General features: G+C 38.7%; 1 protein-coding gene across 1 annotated transcript; it reads right to left on the reverse strand.

The window, feature by feature from the left end:
- Positions 1 to 16,159: 16,159 nt before the first annotated feature.
- LOC140854738 (large ribosomal subunit protein eL30-like) lies at positions 16,160 to 17,796 on the reverse strand. The gene is made up of 3 exons (XM_073250785.1): positions 17,610 to 17,796; positions 16,556 to 16,624; positions 16,160 to 16,411 (listed from the first exon to the last, which is right to left on the reverse strand). Exons 1-3 carry the CDS (start codon positions 17,755 to 17,757, stop codon positions 16,371 to 16,373), a joined length of 258 nt encoding a protein of 85 aa, XP_073106886.1. The 5' UTR covers positions 17,758 to 17,796; the 3' UTR covers positions 16,160 to 16,370.
- Positions 17,797 to 19,625: the final 1,829 nt, after the last annotated feature.

A 19,625-nucleotide genomic window follows, 5' to 3' on the forward strand; every position in this document is an offset into this window, starting at 1 on the left:
GCTAATGATCCAGTAGTGGTATTTCTTGTATTGTATGTGGATGACATTCTCTTAATCGGGAATGATGTCCCTGCATTACAGGGAATAAAGATTTGGCTGTAGTCACAGTTCTCCATGAAGGATCTGAGAGAAGCTTCCTACATCCTAGGGATGAGGATCTATAGGGATAGATCTAAAAGGTTGCTTGGCTTATCCCAGTCCACGTACATTGATACTATGCTAAAGAGGTTCAGCATGGAGAATTTCAAAAAAAGCTATCTACCGATAGGCCATGGAATTTCTCTCTCGAAGAGGGATTGTCCGACAACACCTCAAGAGAGAGAGCATATGGGTAGAATTCCATATGCTTCGGCAGTGGGATCTATCATGTACGTCATGACATGTACACGATCAGATGTAGCATACTCACTAGGGGTAGTGAGTAGATACCAATCTGATCCAGGAGAGAATCACTGGAAGGTTGTTAAAACCATCTTGAAGTATTTAAAAATACTAAGGACCAGTGGCTTGTTTATGGTGAATCAGACTTGAGACTTATAGGGTTTACAGATTCTAGTTTCCAGTCTGATCACGATGACAGCAAGAGTGTGTCGGGATTTATTTTTACCCTTAGTAGTGAGGCTGTCTGCTGGAAGAGTTCCAAGCAGCACATAGTGGCTGATTCAGTTTGCGAGGCAGAGTATGTCGCTGCATCAGATGCTGCCAAAGAAGTGGTGTGACTGAGAAAATTCATCACCGAGCTCGGAGTAGCACCCTCCCTTGTTGGTCCAGTTCTGCTCTACTGTGACAGCTCTGGAGCTATTGCTCAGGCGAAGGAACCAAAGGCACACCAGCGGACGAAGCATATTCTGCGCCGCTACCATCTCATCCGAAAAATCGTAGATCGAAATGACGTCGACCTTCAGAAGATCGATGGAAAGGAGAACCTGACTGACCCATTCACTAAAGCCATTGTAGTGAAGGAGTTCGATGACTTCAAGTCGAAGATGGGTATTAGATACTGCACCGATTGGCTTTAGGTCAAGTGGAAGATTGTTGGGAATAGTGTCCCAAAATCAATCATCAGCCTGTTGACGGTTGTGCTCTTTATTGTATTAGTATATAAATTATAAATTAATAAAAATTATTTTGATATTTTTCATCACAAATTATTTCATCTTCTAATGAACTCTTGTGTTGTGGTGAAGTCCTTAAGACTATTTAGACTCGACAAAGGAGGATTTATCATTTAGTCCTTAAACCTGTTCGCGACCAAATGATATGTTGTTACCAAGGACAACAATATTTATCAAGCATAGGTCGTTGTGTGCCATATGGGTTGGTTGTCCTCTTAACCAAAGAGTGTGAAGACACTGGTATGGCATACAGGTGAGATGTAAGGATACATCTGCACTGAACGTGACCGACTCCAGAGCTTTTTCTGCTGTCAAGATTTGCTCCGATGGGATATGGGTATAACTATCCCTCCGACCTGAGACCGCCACAGTGACTTGCAAGCAACTCACTGCACTTAGGCACTGGACTATCTGAATTTCTAATTCAGTGACGGAAGGCTGCTGGGTGTAGTCAAGTACTTGACTTGTCGGTGCGTGTGTCAAGATGGGATTGACAACACCAGTTCAGGAGCTGTGTACAGTCGTATTTCAATTTAGCAAAACCTTGACCAGGGTAGTCCTAGTGAGGAGTCACAGGATGTTGGAAATAGTGTCCCAAAGCCAATCGTTAGCCTGTTGACGGTTGTGCTCTTTGTTGTATTAGTACATAAATTATAAATAAATAAAAATTATTTTGGTATTTTTCATCACAAATTATCATCTTCTAATGAACTCCTATGTTGTGGTGAAGTCCTTAGAACTATTTAGACTCGACAAAGGAGGATTTATCGTTTAGTCCTTAAATCTGTTTGCGACCAAATGATACGTTGTTATCAAGGATAACAATGTTTATCGAGCATAGGTCGTTGTGTGCTATATTGGTTGGTTGTCCTCTTAACCAAGGAGTGTGGAGACACTGGTATGGCATACAGGTGAGATGTAAGGGTACATCTGCACTGAACGTGACCGACTCCGGAGCTATCTCTACTATCAAGATTTGCTCCGATGGAATATGGGTATAAATGTCCCTCTAATCTGAGATCGTCAAGGTGACTTGCAAGCAACTCACTGCACTTAGGCACTGGACTACCTGAATTTCTAATTCAGTGACGGAAGGCTGCTGGGTGCAGTCAAGTACTTGACTTGTCGGTGCATGTGTCAAGATGGGATTGACCACTCCAGTTCAGGAGCTGTGTATAGTCATATTTCAATTTAAAAAAATCTTGGCCAGGGTAGTCCTAGTGAGGAGTCACAGGGCTGATTGAGTTGAGCACGACTCGGATGATCTAATCAGGGTTGATAGTTTAACACTGAGTCATCCTAAACACAGAGGTCAAAAGGGATGAATTATACAGTAACCATATTCACGTAGGTTCTGAGTGTTGTGATTGTGACTATTCGACCTATCCGGATGTCGGGTACCATAGTAGATGGTCACTTCGATTAGTACAGAAATTGGTTCCTGTGCTACCGGCTTAGGTTCGAACCTGCGGGGTCACACACATTAGAGGTTCCTATCAGATCTGATGGCAGATGAAGAGTCATAATATTTGTGGACTATGAGTCCTATGTGTCTGAAACTCTATGATTGAGAATCAGGATTCTCTGATCACGAGTCCCACATATTTTGGGTACCGGGATCAAGAGTCCCACTGGTTTGGGACTCTTCGATCATGGTTTCATATTGATGGACTTTGATACCCGATTGCCCATCGAATTTGGACTCAATATTTATGAGAGATTTAATTAGTAATTTGATCACTAACTAACTCAATTTGATTGAGTAATTATTTTTGGATCAAGTCCAATTGAATTAGATTCAGTTGGGTTTGACCCGATTGGGTTAAGAGTTGACCTAATCGTCGAGATGGTTTGGTCCCTGATTTGATCAGGGGTTGGGCTTAGTCAATTTTTGATTTGATTAGGATTTTATTGAGCCTAATTAAGTCTAATTAAGTTGGGTTTAATTTAGTCTAATTGTGCTTAACCTATTTTGATTAGGTTGGTTCAATTAAGATCAAACCACCATTTGAATTTGAATCTCTGCACCACCTTAAATCTCTACGCCCATTTGAATTCACGAGAAGAAACTTCTCGTGAATTTTTTCTCATGCAAAGCCCTCTCCACGTCCATATTTGTGCACCATATGGATGGATAAAGCTGATTAGTTAACCATTCAAATTCAAAGCATGTTTGAATTTGAATGGATAACTTATCTCTTGTGCCTTCATGCTTATCCATCTTGTGCGCCATATAACTTACACGAGAAAAGGTTTCTCATGAAATATTTTCATGCACAAAAAGTCCACACCCTTCTCTTCTCACACCATAAGTGGATAGGGATGAGTTGGTTTTCATTTGAATTCAAATTTGATTTGAATTCAAATGTGTAACCACTTGTCTTTATCTTCTCACGCGGATAAGACACGTTCGACGTTGTTTTAAAAAGAGGAGAAGGATGGGGCGTGCGTAGAATTTTTTGGAGAAAAAGATTAGGGTGTGAGGAACCTTTCTGCATGAGGTGAAGGTCCAAAACATTTCGAGAGAAAAAGAAAGAAAAAAAGGCGCATAGTTTTTCTTAGTGTACCCTAGGGTTTCAACCTGGGGTTCGGGAAGTGAGAAGGTGAGCTACGAGTGTCGTGAGCTCATCAAATTTTAGAAAGATCTTCAACATCCTCTCAAGTACATCTGCTGATGATCTAGAGTATCCAAAGAATCGACAGACATCGATCGAAGGAGTTCGATCAGTATCAGCCGTCGAAAGGGCTATACAACGAGCTAGCACCCGTGAGGAGCCGATCAGATCGGGAGCCTCGTGTGGATGATCTGCAGAGGCCAGACGTGCTATGTGGCTATGTTGCAGTAATCAGAGCCTCTCGACGGTGATCAAATTATGAAGATCGACTATCCGCATAAAGGTATTGTGTTCTGAACACATTACAGTAAAGTGTTTCTGTTCAAATTTGAATATTAAATTTAAATGTATGCATGCTGTATATCATATTTAGATCCTAGTGTAGGATAAATATATATTAATTAATTAGATTAATTAATATTTTTTACTGTAAAATCATAATTTTGAAAAAGTTTTAAAATTACCATTTTACCCCTGCACTGAATTTCATAACAAATGGTATCAGAGCAGGTTCTAAGATATGATATATGAATTTGCATGCGTAGATTAAGTTGTAATCTAAAAGTTTAAATTTAAAATTTGAAATTAAAAATTGAAAATTTAAATTTTAAAAGTTGTTTGAAATTCAAAATTTAAAAGTTTGAAATTCAAATTTTGAAATTTGAATTTTAAAATTTGAAATTTGAAATTCAAAATTAAAAATTTTGAAATTAAAAATTTGAAATTTAAAATTTGGTTGAAATTTCAAATTTAAAATTCAAAATTTAAAATTCAAAATTTGAAATTCAAAAATTTAAAATTTGAAATTTGAAATTTGTTTGAAATTTAAAATTCAAAATTTAAAATTTAAAATTTGAAATTTAAATTTTGAAATTGATATATTTAGATATACTTGATCTAAGTAGCAAGTAATCGAATTGGGTTGGTTACCATGGCCGTCCGATCAAAGGAGAAAAGTAGGGTTTAAAGGCCCTCTCCTCCCATTCGATGGGGTCTCGTATGGCGGTAGGGGTGCCGCTGCAATTATATCCCATACAGATGAAGCAGTAAAAGGACTTAATTGTAAAAGTTTAATTGTAAAATTTATCATGAATGTGTTAGATTAGATCTAAAGGAATATTCATGATTTATTTTGATTGAGTTATTTTCTGTTATATAATTAGCAATAGGATTGCTATTTATGAAATGTGCTGATCTATTTGTGAAATGAATCAACATATTTGGTGAACAAAAAATAAAATCTTTCAAATTTAAAAATTATTTTCAAAATGCCAAACCCTGACCCATCAGTCCAAATACTTAATTAAAAAAATTAAGTGTTGTCAAGTTGGTTAGAATTGTGAATTAAGACCTAAGACAATTGCATAAACTTGTGGGTCAATGAGTTAGATGGATTAGGTCCATAATTGGGTTAGACCTAAGGTTAGCTTAAAGAAATGGACTAAATTAGAGTAATTGATAAAATCTAATCAAAAATTGAATTAGATTAGGTCAAGGACACTCTAGACTCAACTCCAATAGTTGTAGTTGAATGAGTCCATGTCTTTAACTAGACCAAGATGGACTTAATTCATGGCTACGCGGTGGAACCCTATTTACTAAGTTGATCAAATTAAAACTAATGAACTGGTTGGTGTCTAAGGTAAGTTCGGCAGTTTGATCAGTGGTTCTTAAGTGGGAGCTACTCGCATTGATTCGATCTCTGATGAGTTAATGGCATATCCCCACCACTGATCTCACTTACCTGGCCAACCTGGTGAGTTAGGTTTTGATTAGATCACTTGGTGATTAGGGCTCACCCATGTCATTACGTAAATCAGTGTGACTGATTTAGGTGCTTTTAATGCTGGCTTTAATTAAATCCTTTTAATCTGACTTGGTGAAGTCAGTGAGAGGATTGAAATTGGCTGGTTAATTTCTTCTCTTCTATCTTTTAATAAAATTCTCAAAATTATTAGGTCCCTAAAATGATTAAGTTATAGTGATAACTAAATCATAGCCTCCCATTAAGTAAGTGATAATGAGTCCATTAGTTTAATAATCATTGGAGGCCCAAAAGTCTGGTGCTTATTGACTAATGAATTATCATTCATAGTATGATAATTTGGTTTGAGTCTTTCTGATGGTGGTCAGGTTGGCCGCCCAAAGTCGGGCCTGATCATTTATTGATCCGATTCACCAAATCAAGTCATGTTAATGGTTGGATCTAACCAGATCTTTTCAGTGGAGGCCAAAGCCTACTGATTAGGTTCTGGAGCAAAATCAATTACTAAAAGTTGTTTAGAGAAACAACTGATGATGAACCTACCCGTAGATGCACATGGGTTGACCAACCAAAGTTGGGCTTGTGTGTAGTCTGTGTGGATTCTAGTATCCACTAAGGAATTAAAGTAATTCTTCGAATTGGAGGTTGAGGCTACCAGTTCGTAAAAATACTAAGAGAAACTTTAGACTAAAGTCCAAGTCTTTAGTATTAATAATTTGTGTACTAATTAAGGTCTGGTTTTCTTTATGCAGCTATGGCCACTACCCTGTCACTCCGGTCATTATTAGATAATGACAAGCTCATGGGACCTAATTTCGATAGCTGGTATCGAAAATTAAAAATCATCCTTGAGCATGAGCGGATCCTTTATATAGTAACGGATCCGGCATCTGAGGAGCCAGCCCCAAACGCTAGAGGGACGGTCCGAGATACTTATCAGAAGTGGCTCAATGACCGCACCACCGTTCGGTGCATTATACTGGCGGCAATGAATGATGAGTTCAGTCGCAGGTTCGAGAACGTCCAGCCTCAGGAGATGCTTCAAATGTTGAACGACTCCTTTGGCATGCCTGACAACGTTGAAAGGCACAAAACTAGTTATGCCATTTTCAATGCTCGGATGAGGGATGGGGCCTCAGTCACTGATCATGTATTGAACATGATCGAAATGATTGAGCGCCTAAGTAAACTGGGCTTTCCCTTGCACGAGCAGCTCGGTAAGGATGTGATCCTTAATTCTTTGCCCAAGTCCTTCCTCTCCTTCCTTACTTATTTTCGAATAACAAAGCCTGCAAGGAACTACCACGGCTTGTTGGGATTGCTGTAGAACTTTGAGAAGGACCACCAGCTCCATAAGGAGTCGGTGAATGTTGTGGGAGGGTCTTCTTCTGGTCGTCGACCCTTTAAGAAAGGGAAGAAGAACAAGAAGAAGAAGAATAAGAAGGTGCAGCTGCATGCTGGGACATCTGCACAGGGTCAGACCAAGAAGCGCAAGCCCGACAGAGCCAGGCGGAGTGCTTCTTTTGCAAGAAGCAGGGGCACTGGAAGAGGAAATGTCCTCTATACATTGCCTCCCTCGACCCAAACAGGCCGAAGAAGAAGCAAGGTAATTATATGATAACACCTTGCAACTTTTTCATTTGTGATACTACTGCCTGGGTATTGGATTACGGAAGCCCTTATCATATTTGCAATTCGATGCAGGATCTGCAGGTCAGTAGGAGATTTGATGAAGGCGAGAGGTTCCTGAACGTTGGAGATAGAAGTAATGTTTCAGTTCTAGCTTTAGGAATCATAAACCTTGTAATCAATTCTCGTAATGTAATTCTGAGTGAATGTCACTATTGTCCAAGCTTTTTATTAAATATTATTTCTGTAGGCCTTTTGGCCATGAATGGTTATGATTTTTTAATAAAAAAAAATATTTGCAATATCATTTTGAATGGTGTTACAATATTTGTTGAACAACTAAATAATGAAATTTACTTTCTATCACAACCTGTTAATGTGGTTCAAACCTCCGATAAACACTCTAGAATAGATAATGTGTCAGAAGTCTACCTTTGGCACTGTAGGCAAGGTCATATCAATAAGAATAGGATAAACAGGTTAGCTCAAGAAGGAATTTTTGAAGTAGATGATTGTGAATCACTTCCAACCTGTGAGTCCTGTCTTCTTGGGAAGATGACCAAGTCACCTTTTACTGGAAAAGGTGAGAGAGCCAGTGAACTCTTGGTCTGGTACATTCTGATGTATGTGGACCCATGAGCTCAAGTGCAAGAGGTGGATATTTCTACTTCATAACCTTCACAGACGACCTATCGAGATATGGGTATGTCTATTTAATGAAGCATAAGTCAGAGTCGTTTGAAATGTTCAAACTATTCCAAAATGAGGTAGAAAAATAAACTAAAAAGTGTATTAAAACTCTTCGATCTGATCGAAGAGGTGAATACCTTTCCAATGAGTTTTTGACATATTTAGGGGAGAATGGGATTCTCTCTCAGTGGACTCCTCCTGGAACACCACAGCATAATGGTGTGTCTGAAAGGAGGAATCGAACCTTGTTGGACATGGTCCGATCCATGATGGGGTTTGCTGGTTTGCCGATCTTCTCTGGGGATATGCGCTCGAATCGACTTGTTACCTTCTAAATAGGGTTCCGAGTAAGTCTGTAACCAAAACGCCATATGAGTTATGGATCGACGTAAGCCAGTACTCTCGCACCTTAGGGTTTGGGGGTGTCGGCTTATGTTAAATGTTTAATTACAGATAAGCTTGGACCTAGGTCTGACAAGTGTAATTTCATAGAGTATCCAAAAGAGACCAAAGATATTATTTCTACCTAGCTGATGAGCAAAAAGGTGTTTGTCAGCCTTAAGGCAATCTTTTTAGAAAAGGAGTTTCTTAGTGAAGGGACTGTTGCCTCTAAGTTGAACTTGAGGAAGTTCGGCAGGTGAAAAAATCGACATAAGTAGCTGAACCTAATCGAATTTGGTTAGACCAAATTGGAGTCTATTGTTGATGCACCCTTAAGGCGATCTGGTAGAGTACCACGTCAACCGGACAGATACTATGGTTTCTTGGTCTGGGATGGTAATTCTGTCGAACTTGATGAAAATGATAAGGATCCGATCACCTACATGGATGCAATGCAGAGATCTAACTCTGAAAATGGCTAGAGGCCATGAAATCTGAAATGGAGTCCATGAAGGTCAACGATGTGTGGACATTGGTTGACCCATCCGAAGGAGTAAAACCCATAGGGTGTAAATGGGTCTTCAAGAAGAAGAGGGGTGCAGACGGAAAGGTGAAAACCTATAAAGCCCGTCTGGTTGCCAAGGGATACCGTCAATGTTATGGTATAGACTATGACGAGATATTTTCTCCTGTGGCAATGCTCAAATCCATTCGGATTATGCTTGCGATAGCTACCATCTGAACTATGAAATCTGGCAGATGGATGTGAAGATAGCTTTCCTAAACGGAGAGCTGGACGAAGAGGTGTATATGATACAACTTGAAGGATTTACATCCACAGATGAGTCTAAGGTGTGCAGGCTATAGAGGTCTATTTATGGACTTAAGCAGGCATCCTAGAGTTGGAACATACATTTTGATAGGACGATCAAGACATATGGCTTCGTTAAGAATGGAGAAGAGCCCTGTATTTATAAGTGGGCTAATGGTCCAGTAGTAGTATTTCTTGTATTGTATGTGGATGACATTCTCTTAATCGGGAATGATGTCCCTGCATTATAGGGAATAAAGATTTGGCTGTCGTCACAATTCTCCATGAAGGATCTGGGAGAAGCTTCCTACATCCTAGGGATGAGGATCTATAGGGATAGATTTAAAAGGTTGCTTGGCTTATCCCAGTCCACGTACATTGATACTATGCTGAAAAGGTTCAACATGGAGAATTCCAAGAAAGGCTATCTTCGATAGGCCATGAATTTCTCTCTCAAGAGGGATTGTCCGACAACACCTCAAGAGAGAGAGCATATGGGTAGAATTCTATATGCTTCGACAGTGGATCTATCATGTACGCCATGACATGTACACGACCAGAGGTGGCATACTCACTAGGGTAGTGAGTAGATACCAATCTGATCCAGGAGAGAATCACTGGAAGGTTGTTAAAACCATCCTGAAGTATTTAAGAAATACTAAGGACCAGTGGCTTGTTTATGGTGAATCGACTTGAGACTTATAGGTTTACAGACTCTAGTTTCCAGTCTGATCATGATGACAGCAAGAGTGTGTCGGGATTTATTTTTACCCTTAATGGTGGGGCTATCTGCTGGAAGAGTTCCAAGCAGCACACAGTGGCTGATTCAGTTTGCGAGCAGAGTATGTCGCTGCATCAAATGCTGCCAAAGAAGCGGTGTGGCTGAAGAAAATTTCATCCGAGCTCAGAGTAGCACCCTCCTTGTTGGTCCAGTTCTGCTCTATTGTGACAGCTCTGGAGCCATTGCTCAGGCGAAGGAACCGAAGGCACACCAGCGGACGAAGCATAATTCTGTGCCGCTACCATTCTCATCCAAAAATCATGGATCGAAAGTGACGTCGACCTTCAGAAGATCGATGGAAAGGAGAACCTTGCCGACCCATTCAACTTAAAGCCATTGCGGTGAAGGGAGTTTCAATGACTTCAAGTCGAAGATGGGTATTAGATACTGCACCGATTGGCTTTAGGCCAAGTGGGAGATTGTTGGGAATAGTGTCCCAAAGCCAATCGTCAGCCTGTTGACGATTGTGCTCTTTGTTGTATTAGTACATAAATTATAAATAAATAAAAGTTATTTTGGTATTTTTATCAAAATTATCATCTTCTAATGAACTCCTGTGTTGTGGTGAAAGTCCTTAGGCTATTTAGACTCGACAAAGGAGGATTATCGTTTTAGTCCTTAAACTGTTCGCGACCAAATGATACATTGTTACCAAGGACAACAATGTTTATCGAGCATAGGTCGTTGTGTGCCATATAGGTTGGTTGTCCTCTTAACCAAGGAGTGTGGAGACACTGGTATGGGCATACAGGTGAGATGTAAGGGTACATCTGCACTGAACGTGACCGACTCCGGAGCTATCTCTGCTGTCAAAGATTTGCTCCGATGGGATATGGGATAAAATTCCCTCCGACCTGAGACTGCCACGGTGACTTGCAAGCAACTCACTGCACTTAGGCACTGGACTACCTGAATTTCTAATTCAGTGATGGAAGCTGCTGGGTGTTAGTCAAGTACTGACTTGTCGGTGCGTGTGTCAAGATGGAATTGACCACTCCTAGTTCAGGAGCTGTGTACAGTCTGTTTCAATTTAGCAAAATCTTGCCAGGGTAGTCCTAGTGAGGAGTCACAGGACTGATTGAGTTGAGCACGATCGGATGATCTAATCAGGGTTGACAGTTTAACCCTGAGTCGTCCTAAACACAGGGGTCAAAAAGGGATGAATTTATAGTAACCATATTCAGTAGGTTCTGAGTGTTGCGATTGCGACTATTCGACCTATCCGATGTCGGGTACCATTGCTAGATGGTCACTTCGATTAGTACAGGAATTGGTTCCTGTGCTACCGGCTTAGGTTCGAACCTGCGGGGTCACACACATTAGAGGTTCCTATCTGATCTGATGGCTGATGAAGAGTCTAATATTCATGGACTATGAGTCCTACGTGTCTAACTCTGTGATCGAGAATCAGGATTCTCTGATCACGAGTCCCACACATTTTGGGTACCGGGGTCAAGAGTCCCACTGGTTTGGGACTCTTCGATCAAGGTTTCATATGATGGACTTTGATACCCGATTGCCCATCGAATTTGGACTCAATATTTATGAGAGTTTAATTAGTGATTTGATCACTAATTAACTCAATTTGATTGAGTAATTATTTTTGGATCAAGTCCAATTGAATTGGATTCAGTTGGGTTTGACCCGATTAGGTTAAGAGTTGACCTAATCGTCGAGATGGTTTGGTCCCTGATTTGATCAGGGGTTGGGCTTAGTCAATTCTGATTTGATTAGATTTTATTGAGCCTAATTAAGCCTAATTAAGTTGGATTTAATTTAGTCTAATTGTGCTTAACCTATTTTGATTAGGTTGGTTCAATTAAGAAAACCACCTTGAATTTGAATCCCTGCGCCACCTAATCTCTGCCCATTTGAATTCACGAGAAGAAACTTCTCATGAATTTTTTCTCACACAAAGCCCTCCCACGCCCATATTTGTGCACCATATGATGGATAAAGCTGATTAGTTAACCATTCAAATTCAAAGCGTGTTTGAATTTGAATGGATAACTTATCTCTTGTGCCTTCATGCTTATCCATCTTGTGCGCCACATAACTTACACGAGAAAATTTCTCGTGAAACTTTCCATGCACAAAAAGTCCACACCCTTCTCTTCTCATGCCATAAGTGGATAGGGATGAGTTGGTTTCATTTGAATTCAAATTTGATTTGAATTCAAATGTTAACCACTTGTCTTTATCCTCTCACGCGGATAAGACACGTTCGACGTTGTTTTAAAAAGAGGAGAAGGATGGGGCGTGCGTAGAATTTTTGGAAAAAAGTTTGGGGCATGAGGAACCTTCTGCATGAGGTGAAGGTCCAAAACCTTCCGAGAGAAAAAGAAAGAAAGAAAGGGCGCAGAGTTTTTCTTAGTTACCCTAGGGTTTCAGCCTGGGGTTCGGGAAGTGAGAAGGTGAGCTACGAGTGTCGTGAGCTCACCAAATTTTAGAAAGATCTTCAACATCCTCTCAAGCATGTCTGCTAATGATCAGAGTATCCAAAGAATCGACAGACATCGATCGAAGGAGTTCGATCAGCATCGCCGTCGAAAGGGCTCTACAACGAGCTAGCACCGTGAGGAGCCGATCAGATCGGGAGCCTCGTGTGGATGATCCGCAGAGGCCAGACATACTGTGTGGCTGCGTTGCGTGATCAGAGCCTTCCGACAGTGATCAGATTTGGAGATCGACTACCCGCAAAGGTATTGTGTTCTGAACACATTACAGTAAAGTGTTTACTGTTCAAATTCGAATTTCAAATTTAAATGCATGCATGCTGTATATCATATTTAGATCCTAGTGTAGGATAAATACATATTAATTAATTAGATTAATTAATATTTTTTCTGTAAAATCATAATTTTGAAAAAGTTTTAAAATTACCATTTACCCCTGCACTGAATTTCGTGACACAGGACTGTTTGAGTTGAGCACGATTCGGATGATCTAATCAGGGTTGACAGTTTAATCCTGAGTCATCCTAAACACAGGGGTCAAAAGGGATGAATTATACAGTAACCATATTCACGTAGGTTCTGAGTGTTGCGATTACAACTATTCGACCTATCTGGACGTCGAGTACCATTGCTAGATGGTCACTTCGATTAGTATAGGAATTGGCTCCTGTGCTACTGGCTTAGGTTCGAACCTACGGGGTCACACACATTAGAGGTTCCTATCTAATCTGATGGCTGGTGAAGAGTCCTAATGCTCGTAGACTTTGAGTCCTACGTGTCTGAAACTCTGTGATCGAGAATCAGAATTTTTTGATCATGAGTTCCACATATTTTGGGTACCGGGGTCAAGAGTCCCACTAGTTTAAGACTTTTTTGATCAGGATTTCATATTGATGGACTCTGATGTCTGATTGCCCATCGGATTTGGACTCAGTATTTATGAGAGATTTAATTAGTGATTTGATCACTGATTAACTCAATTTGATTGAGTAATTATTTTTGGATCAAGTTCAATTGAATTGGATTCAATTGGGTTTGACCCGATTAGGTTAAGGTTGACCTAATCGCTAAGGTGTTTTGGTCCCTGATCTGATCAGGGGTTGGGCTCAGTCAATTCTTGATTTGATTAGGATTTTATTGAGCTTAAATAAGCTTAATTAAGTTGGGTTTAACTTAGTCTAATTGTGCTTAACCTATTTTGATGAGGTTGGTTCAATTATGATCAAACCACCTTTTGAATTCAACTCCCTAAGCCACCTCACTTCTCTGCGCCCATTTGAATTCACGAGAAGCAACATCTCATGAATTTTCTCCCACGCAGAAGGCATCCCACGCCCACCCTTGTGCGCCAATTATCTGGATAAAAATAAGTTAGTTGGCCATTCAAATTCAAAGGATATTTGAATTTGAATGGGCAACCAACTAATCCATTAGCCACCCCACCTTATCTTTGTGCGTCCCTTGCTTTACACGAGAAAGAGTTTCTTGTGTAAAACTCTCCACGCACAAAGAAGCCACGCCTCCTCTCTTCTCACGCCCAGAGTGGATAAGGATGAGTTGGTTTGCATTTGAATTCAAATTCGATTTGAATTCAAGTGTGCAACCACTTATTCTTTATCCTTTCACGCGAATAAGACACGTCTTGCACTGTTTTAAAAGAGAAAAGGAGGTGGGACGTGTGTAGAAATTTTTAAAGAGAGAATAGTGGGTGTGAGGAAGCCTTGTGCATGAGTAGGAAGTTCAAAAACTTTCAAGAGAAAAAGAAAGAAAAGAAACAAAAGTGGGCGCAGGATTTTCAGTGAGTAACCTAGGGTTTTTGCCTGGGGTTCGAAAAGTGAGAAGGTGAGCTACGAGTGTTGTGAGCCCACCAAACTTCAGAAAGAGCTTCATCAACCTCTCTACCATTTTTACTGATGATCTGGAGCATCCAAGAAGTCGGCAGACATCGATCGAAGAAGTTCGATCAGCATCGGCCGTCGAAAGGGCTCTACAATAAACTAGCATTCGTGATGAGCCGATCAGATCGAGAGCTTCGTGTGGACAATCCACGGAGGCTAGACACACTATATGGCTGCGTTGCAACGATCAGACCTTTCAGACGGTGATCAGATTGCAAGCGATCGACTACCTGCATGAAGGTAATATGTTCTGAACACATAAAGTAAATTGTTTTACCGTAGAAGTTTGAATTTCAAATTCAAATGCATGCTATATATCATATTTAAATCCTAGTGTAGGTAAACACATGTTAATTAATTAGATTAATTAATATTTTTCACTTTAAGATTATAATTTTGAAAAAAAATTTAAAATTACCATTTTATTCCTGCACTAAAATTCACTTCAATCAATATACTGGTATCCGATTCATATTCGATCCGATTTCAATCTTAGTTTTAATTTCAAATCTCAAACCTTTTCAAATCATATAGGGTTCTGCTAAATGAGTTAGGGATGGGCAGCTAATCATGTCATATCAGTCAATATCTATATCTATCCTATAAGTAAAAATTTTATGTCTATACCTGCTCAATACCCACCTCAGGTTGAATCGGATTGGATTAGGTCGGACAAAGAAATCATCAAATGAATATTCTAAATAATTATAATTTTGAAAAGAAAATTTTAAATTAATATTATATCAGGTCATGTTTAAGGTGTAGTATACCATTACCCGACCTAAACCCACTTTGAAATTTTATCTAAAATCCGTACCTATCTTAAATTTTAGTTGAATTAGGTAAAATTTGTCTTATTTGGATCAAGTACCTAATGGATCAACTGCAATCATGATCCCTAAAATTAGTCCTAATATTAGATTTAGATCCAACTTGATAGAATATTGGATTGAATCAGATCATCTCGAGTCTACAATCAAAATTTTCATAAAAAATTATAATATATATATATATATATTATATATATATATATATATATATATATATATATATATTATATATATATATATATAATTGTATTGAAATAGTAGGTATTTGAGAGATAAATTTCAAATCCATCCTAGATCCAGATGAATTTTAATTTCAAATTTCAAAAATATACAAAGATAAGTTAACCTTTTCTTAATATAAATTATTCTATAATTATAATAATTAATATGATATTTTCACAATGATAGATTTATTATTTTGATAAAAGAAGTAAAGAGAGGAGGAAAAGAGTAGAAATAGAGGAAGAGAAAATTTTAATTTATTATCCAAATATATGATAGAATTAGTTTACATATAATTTTTCTTCCAATAAGATATTATGTATAATCTTATATGATCAAATCCTACATCCTATCATGAATTTTATTTTTAATTTATAAATCCTAGATATCCAAACTTAATGTTGGTATATTAGACCATACCTAGAGGACTAAAGACACCTCTTTCAACCATCATTAAAGAGGATATTGGGAGAGAAGAAGACTAGTGAACCAAAAAACCAATATTTTCTGAGGCTGAACCGTTAAAAGAGGAGATTGGGCATGAAGAGTGGACTCGAGATGAAACAGCACGTTTGAACCTTTATAACCTGATGAAATCAGCTGTCGCATGAAGTACCGAGGCAGCCAAAAGAAAGGTTATCCAGCATCCTTTTTGGTCTTGTTGGAGTTACCGGGCATTAATATCCTTACAATCTATGAGAACTTAAATAAATAAATAAATAAAAACTGGGCATCTCCAAAACCAGAAAGGGAAAACGGGCAGGAAAAAATATATTCACCGTCACCATCAATGACCATGGCAAGTGAGCACACGCTAAAGTTAAAAGCCAGGCCTGACAATGAACAAGTCCTTCGATAGAACTCTTTTTTTCTAATAAGAAATTAGAGTGGCCACACCCACATCATTTTGTAACTATGCATTGAAAACATCGGAAGAAAAGAAAATGAGTCAGTGAAACTGGATAAACCACTGCAGAAATTAAAGTATCAAACGTCGTAACAAAAGACAATTCAAAATTTGTGTATTTGAGCAAGACTTCTCTCTCAAATAACTACCTCTCTTGCCACGAAAATTTCGCAAAGCTAACAGAGAAAACAATAAAAACGAAAACCTAACCAATCAGACCCCTTGATAAGAAAACTTAACCAATGACCCACCAAAAGAAATGGTCTGTCCTCACTGATCACCTGGCATGCTCATGATAATATCAGAATCACCTGAAACACAATAAACATGATCATCCAATGACCAATATCAGAGCCGTCTGGGGTGAAGGGTGGAGACGGGAGTGAGGGTGGTAGGGAGAGAGAGGGAGGAGAGAGAGGGGGGAGAGGGTAGAGAGAGACTTCATAAAGGAATACCTGGATCAATAATGCTGAGGCAGCAGACACGGAAATATTTGCCACAGGCTGTCCCCAAATCAACATTGTCTGATAACATAGAAATTGAACTGCTAAGAAATTTGATGAAAGGGAACAACCATACAAAACAATATTAAAACAGGCGTAGCCAAGCTAGGTACTGTCTAAATCTAAGCACAAGAATTTCCAATCTTATGACATGCACAGATCCACATAACCCAAACCACCAATAAAGGGCGCCTCTTTTCCGAACCAGTAGACAAATACAAGTCAAATTAACATAATATAACAGATTTGTCACGTTGTAGGTGCTTTCAATTGTGGCACTAGGCTGTAACTTGGGCATATCAAACTATGAGAGCACAAGCCAACATGCTTGGGTCATTTTCTTGGCACCCTCGCCGTAGTGTGCGCACTATGGAGAGGTTCCAAGTTCAAACCCCATAATGCTGCAATTTTCCACTGTATTTCTCAACAAAAAAAAAAAAAAAAAAAAAAAGGTATTTCTGTTATTTTTTAAAAAGAAGGAATAGCAACATGCAACGTTTGCTTTCAAACAATGGCATTCATCATCTTAGGAAAAGGCAGAAAGACCAGCTTTCTTCTTTTCAACCAAACGACCGGAATCAATTATCAAACCAAGCCCCAAGCTCAATCAGTTGGCTGATTGGCATCCACATACTTGTACTTGAATATGAGTTTTAGCTAGATGTCGCTCAACAACAATGTTCCAATGAGATGTAACTGGAACGTATGGAATCATGAGCAAGGAATTGGAACTTTTATGGTAGATGACCGCAAATTTTTAATGGTGTTGAATGCAAGTGTCAACCAAACAAGTAATCATACTTGCAGGGAAGCCACTAAAAACAATGTCCAAGCTTAACAAACATGACAAAAGCCACTGCCAAGTTTGACATCAAGAAAACCATGGGAAAAGGAAGAAGGGCAAGCATGATAGCAGACCATAGACAACAACTGTTGTCAATAATAAAAAACACATCAACTAAATATCATGAAGAAAATAACTGGAGGAGAGGGTCTGATAACTTACTTCCATTGAAATGATGGACTCCGACCTTTGCCAACATCGCATAGTACTCAATTTCGGATTTCCGAAGAGGAGGGCAGTTGTTTGCGATGAGTACCAACTTCCCTAGAGATACATAATTGGGACCAAATAATGAAAAGTCAGTAAGCATAAATGCATGCTAAAGCAATAATTCAGCAACAAACTAGACTGTAAACAAAAGCAAAAATGACCAGAAACAAGATCGCCATTTAATGAAGTAAAACTAATTGTCATGGATTTCCAAACTTAACAAATCTAAAATAACAAGGTTCCATATTTAAGACTCTTAAAACTTTGGAAGACAAGAAAATGCGATTTACCAGTCACATAACTTTTTAGTGATTCAATTGATTCCATGGAATGTGGTGCTCATTATCTATCAAACATATACTCCATTTACCATTACAAAAATTAATGCATAACTAGTCTATTGACATGAAGTAAAAATAAGAAAAAGGTAATGTACTGCAGTGTTGAAAATATCATGCACGTGCAAAGAATTCAACTTTTCAAATAAAGCATGGGTATTACTGGAAAAATAATCAAGGTATCTTTCACGAGATACAGATAAAACGGACCCCTCCCCATGGGAAGGCTATTAACTAATACTGAGGCAGCATTAAGGAGAAATAATAATGACATTAAAAATCGGTCAAGGTAAAATCTGTAAGATTAAAGCATTATCTTGCAAGCACAAGAAGAAAAGAAAAAAGAGTCATTTCATGTCACATTTATGCAATAAATTTCCAAAATTCACCATAGAGAATGACATTTATTTGGCTTCTTGTTAAATACTACTATGATAAAAAATACACAGTAGGCACAGATATGATTTAATGTCAAAAGAACAAGTCTCCAAGTCACACTTAAAACTCCTACGTAGCAATGCATTCACATCATTTGCCCTGCTTTTCAAAATACAATGCCCCCTGCAATTGTAACATCCGACCCATTGGGCCTTAAACCCAAACCACAAAAAAAAAAAAAAATGAAGAAGACTCCTGCAGGGAGTCTTCTTCTCCCGACCGGCTCCTAATCGGAGTCAGAAACCTCATCGGAGAGGAGTCAAACTCCTCTCCTCCGGCTCTATTTAAGGGAGAGACCCTTCTCCCTTCTTCCTACCAAAGAATCCTGGAGCGAAACTGTCACGCCCCCGACCCGAGATTTTGAATCGAGGGTCATGGCAACCGCCGCATACTCATAGAAAACTCTTCCCTTAAGCATGCAAGGCATCTTATCATACTATCCTAAAACAACAGCGGAATAATTAGTCAATAATTTAAATCCAAAATATAACGATCTAAATTTCTTCTTTAATATCTTAATAAATTCAACAATGATTCATAGGTCTTACACCAAATTCAATAAGACTTTCAACCTAAAATAAAAGTATAAGGATTCTGCTTCTGATCACTCTTCCATTCATATCTTGTATCATCTTAATTCCTCAACATCTGTAAAAATAGTAAAATAAAAGGTAATGAGCTAGACAGCCCAGTAAGCAATGATCACTTTTCAACAGATTTCATCAGGCATTTAAGTAAATCATTATTTATAGAAAATAAGTATATAGAGTTCATCAATTCGAAATCAATTTCAATTATGCAACATAATTCATGCCAAATTCATTTCCTTTTCAAAAATTCAAGTTTCTTTCTAAATTTTAATTTTTTTCATTCTTAAATTCTTTTCGTCAACCATGAGCTATGACCATATTTTTCCTATGGCAGGGTCATAATACCGCGTATCTGCTTGCGGTGAGCTGCGAATCATCTGGTAGCAAAGTCCTTCGGAACCGCTGGTCTCTCTGGCGGTTTGTCGTTGGTCTCTCTGGCGATATGTCGCTGGTCTCGCTGGCGACATAAACCCTCAGGACAATCAATTGCCAACGTATATGCCCCCACTGACGGGGTCCTTTACATAGTCAGGTTGTCAATTCATAGTGTTTCTTATATCATAATTCTTCATAAATCATATTTCATATTCTAATTTCGATAA

The sequence above is a fragment of the Elaeis guineensis genome, chromosome 1 (assembly GCF_000442705.2).
Source record: "Elaeis guineensis isolate ETL-2024a chromosome 1, EG11, whole genome shotgun sequence".
Classification (NCBI taxonomy): domain Eukaryota; kingdom Viridiplantae; phylum Streptophyta; class Magnoliopsida; order Arecales; family Arecaceae; genus Elaeis; species Elaeis guineensis.

Coding starts and splice junctions, on each gene's coding strand:
- LOC140854738 (XM_073250785.1), bottom strand. CDS start 17,757: ATGCTTACTGACTTTTCATTATTTGGTCCCAATTATGTATCTCTAGGG. Junction 16,625..17,609: donor AGTCCATCATTTCAATGGAA/GTAAGTTATCAG, acceptor CTATGTTATCAG/ACAATGTTGATTTGGGGACA. Junction 16,412..16,555: donor CCTCAGCATTATTGATCCAG/GTATTCCTTTAT, acceptor ATTGTGTTTCAG/GTGATTCTGATATTATCATG.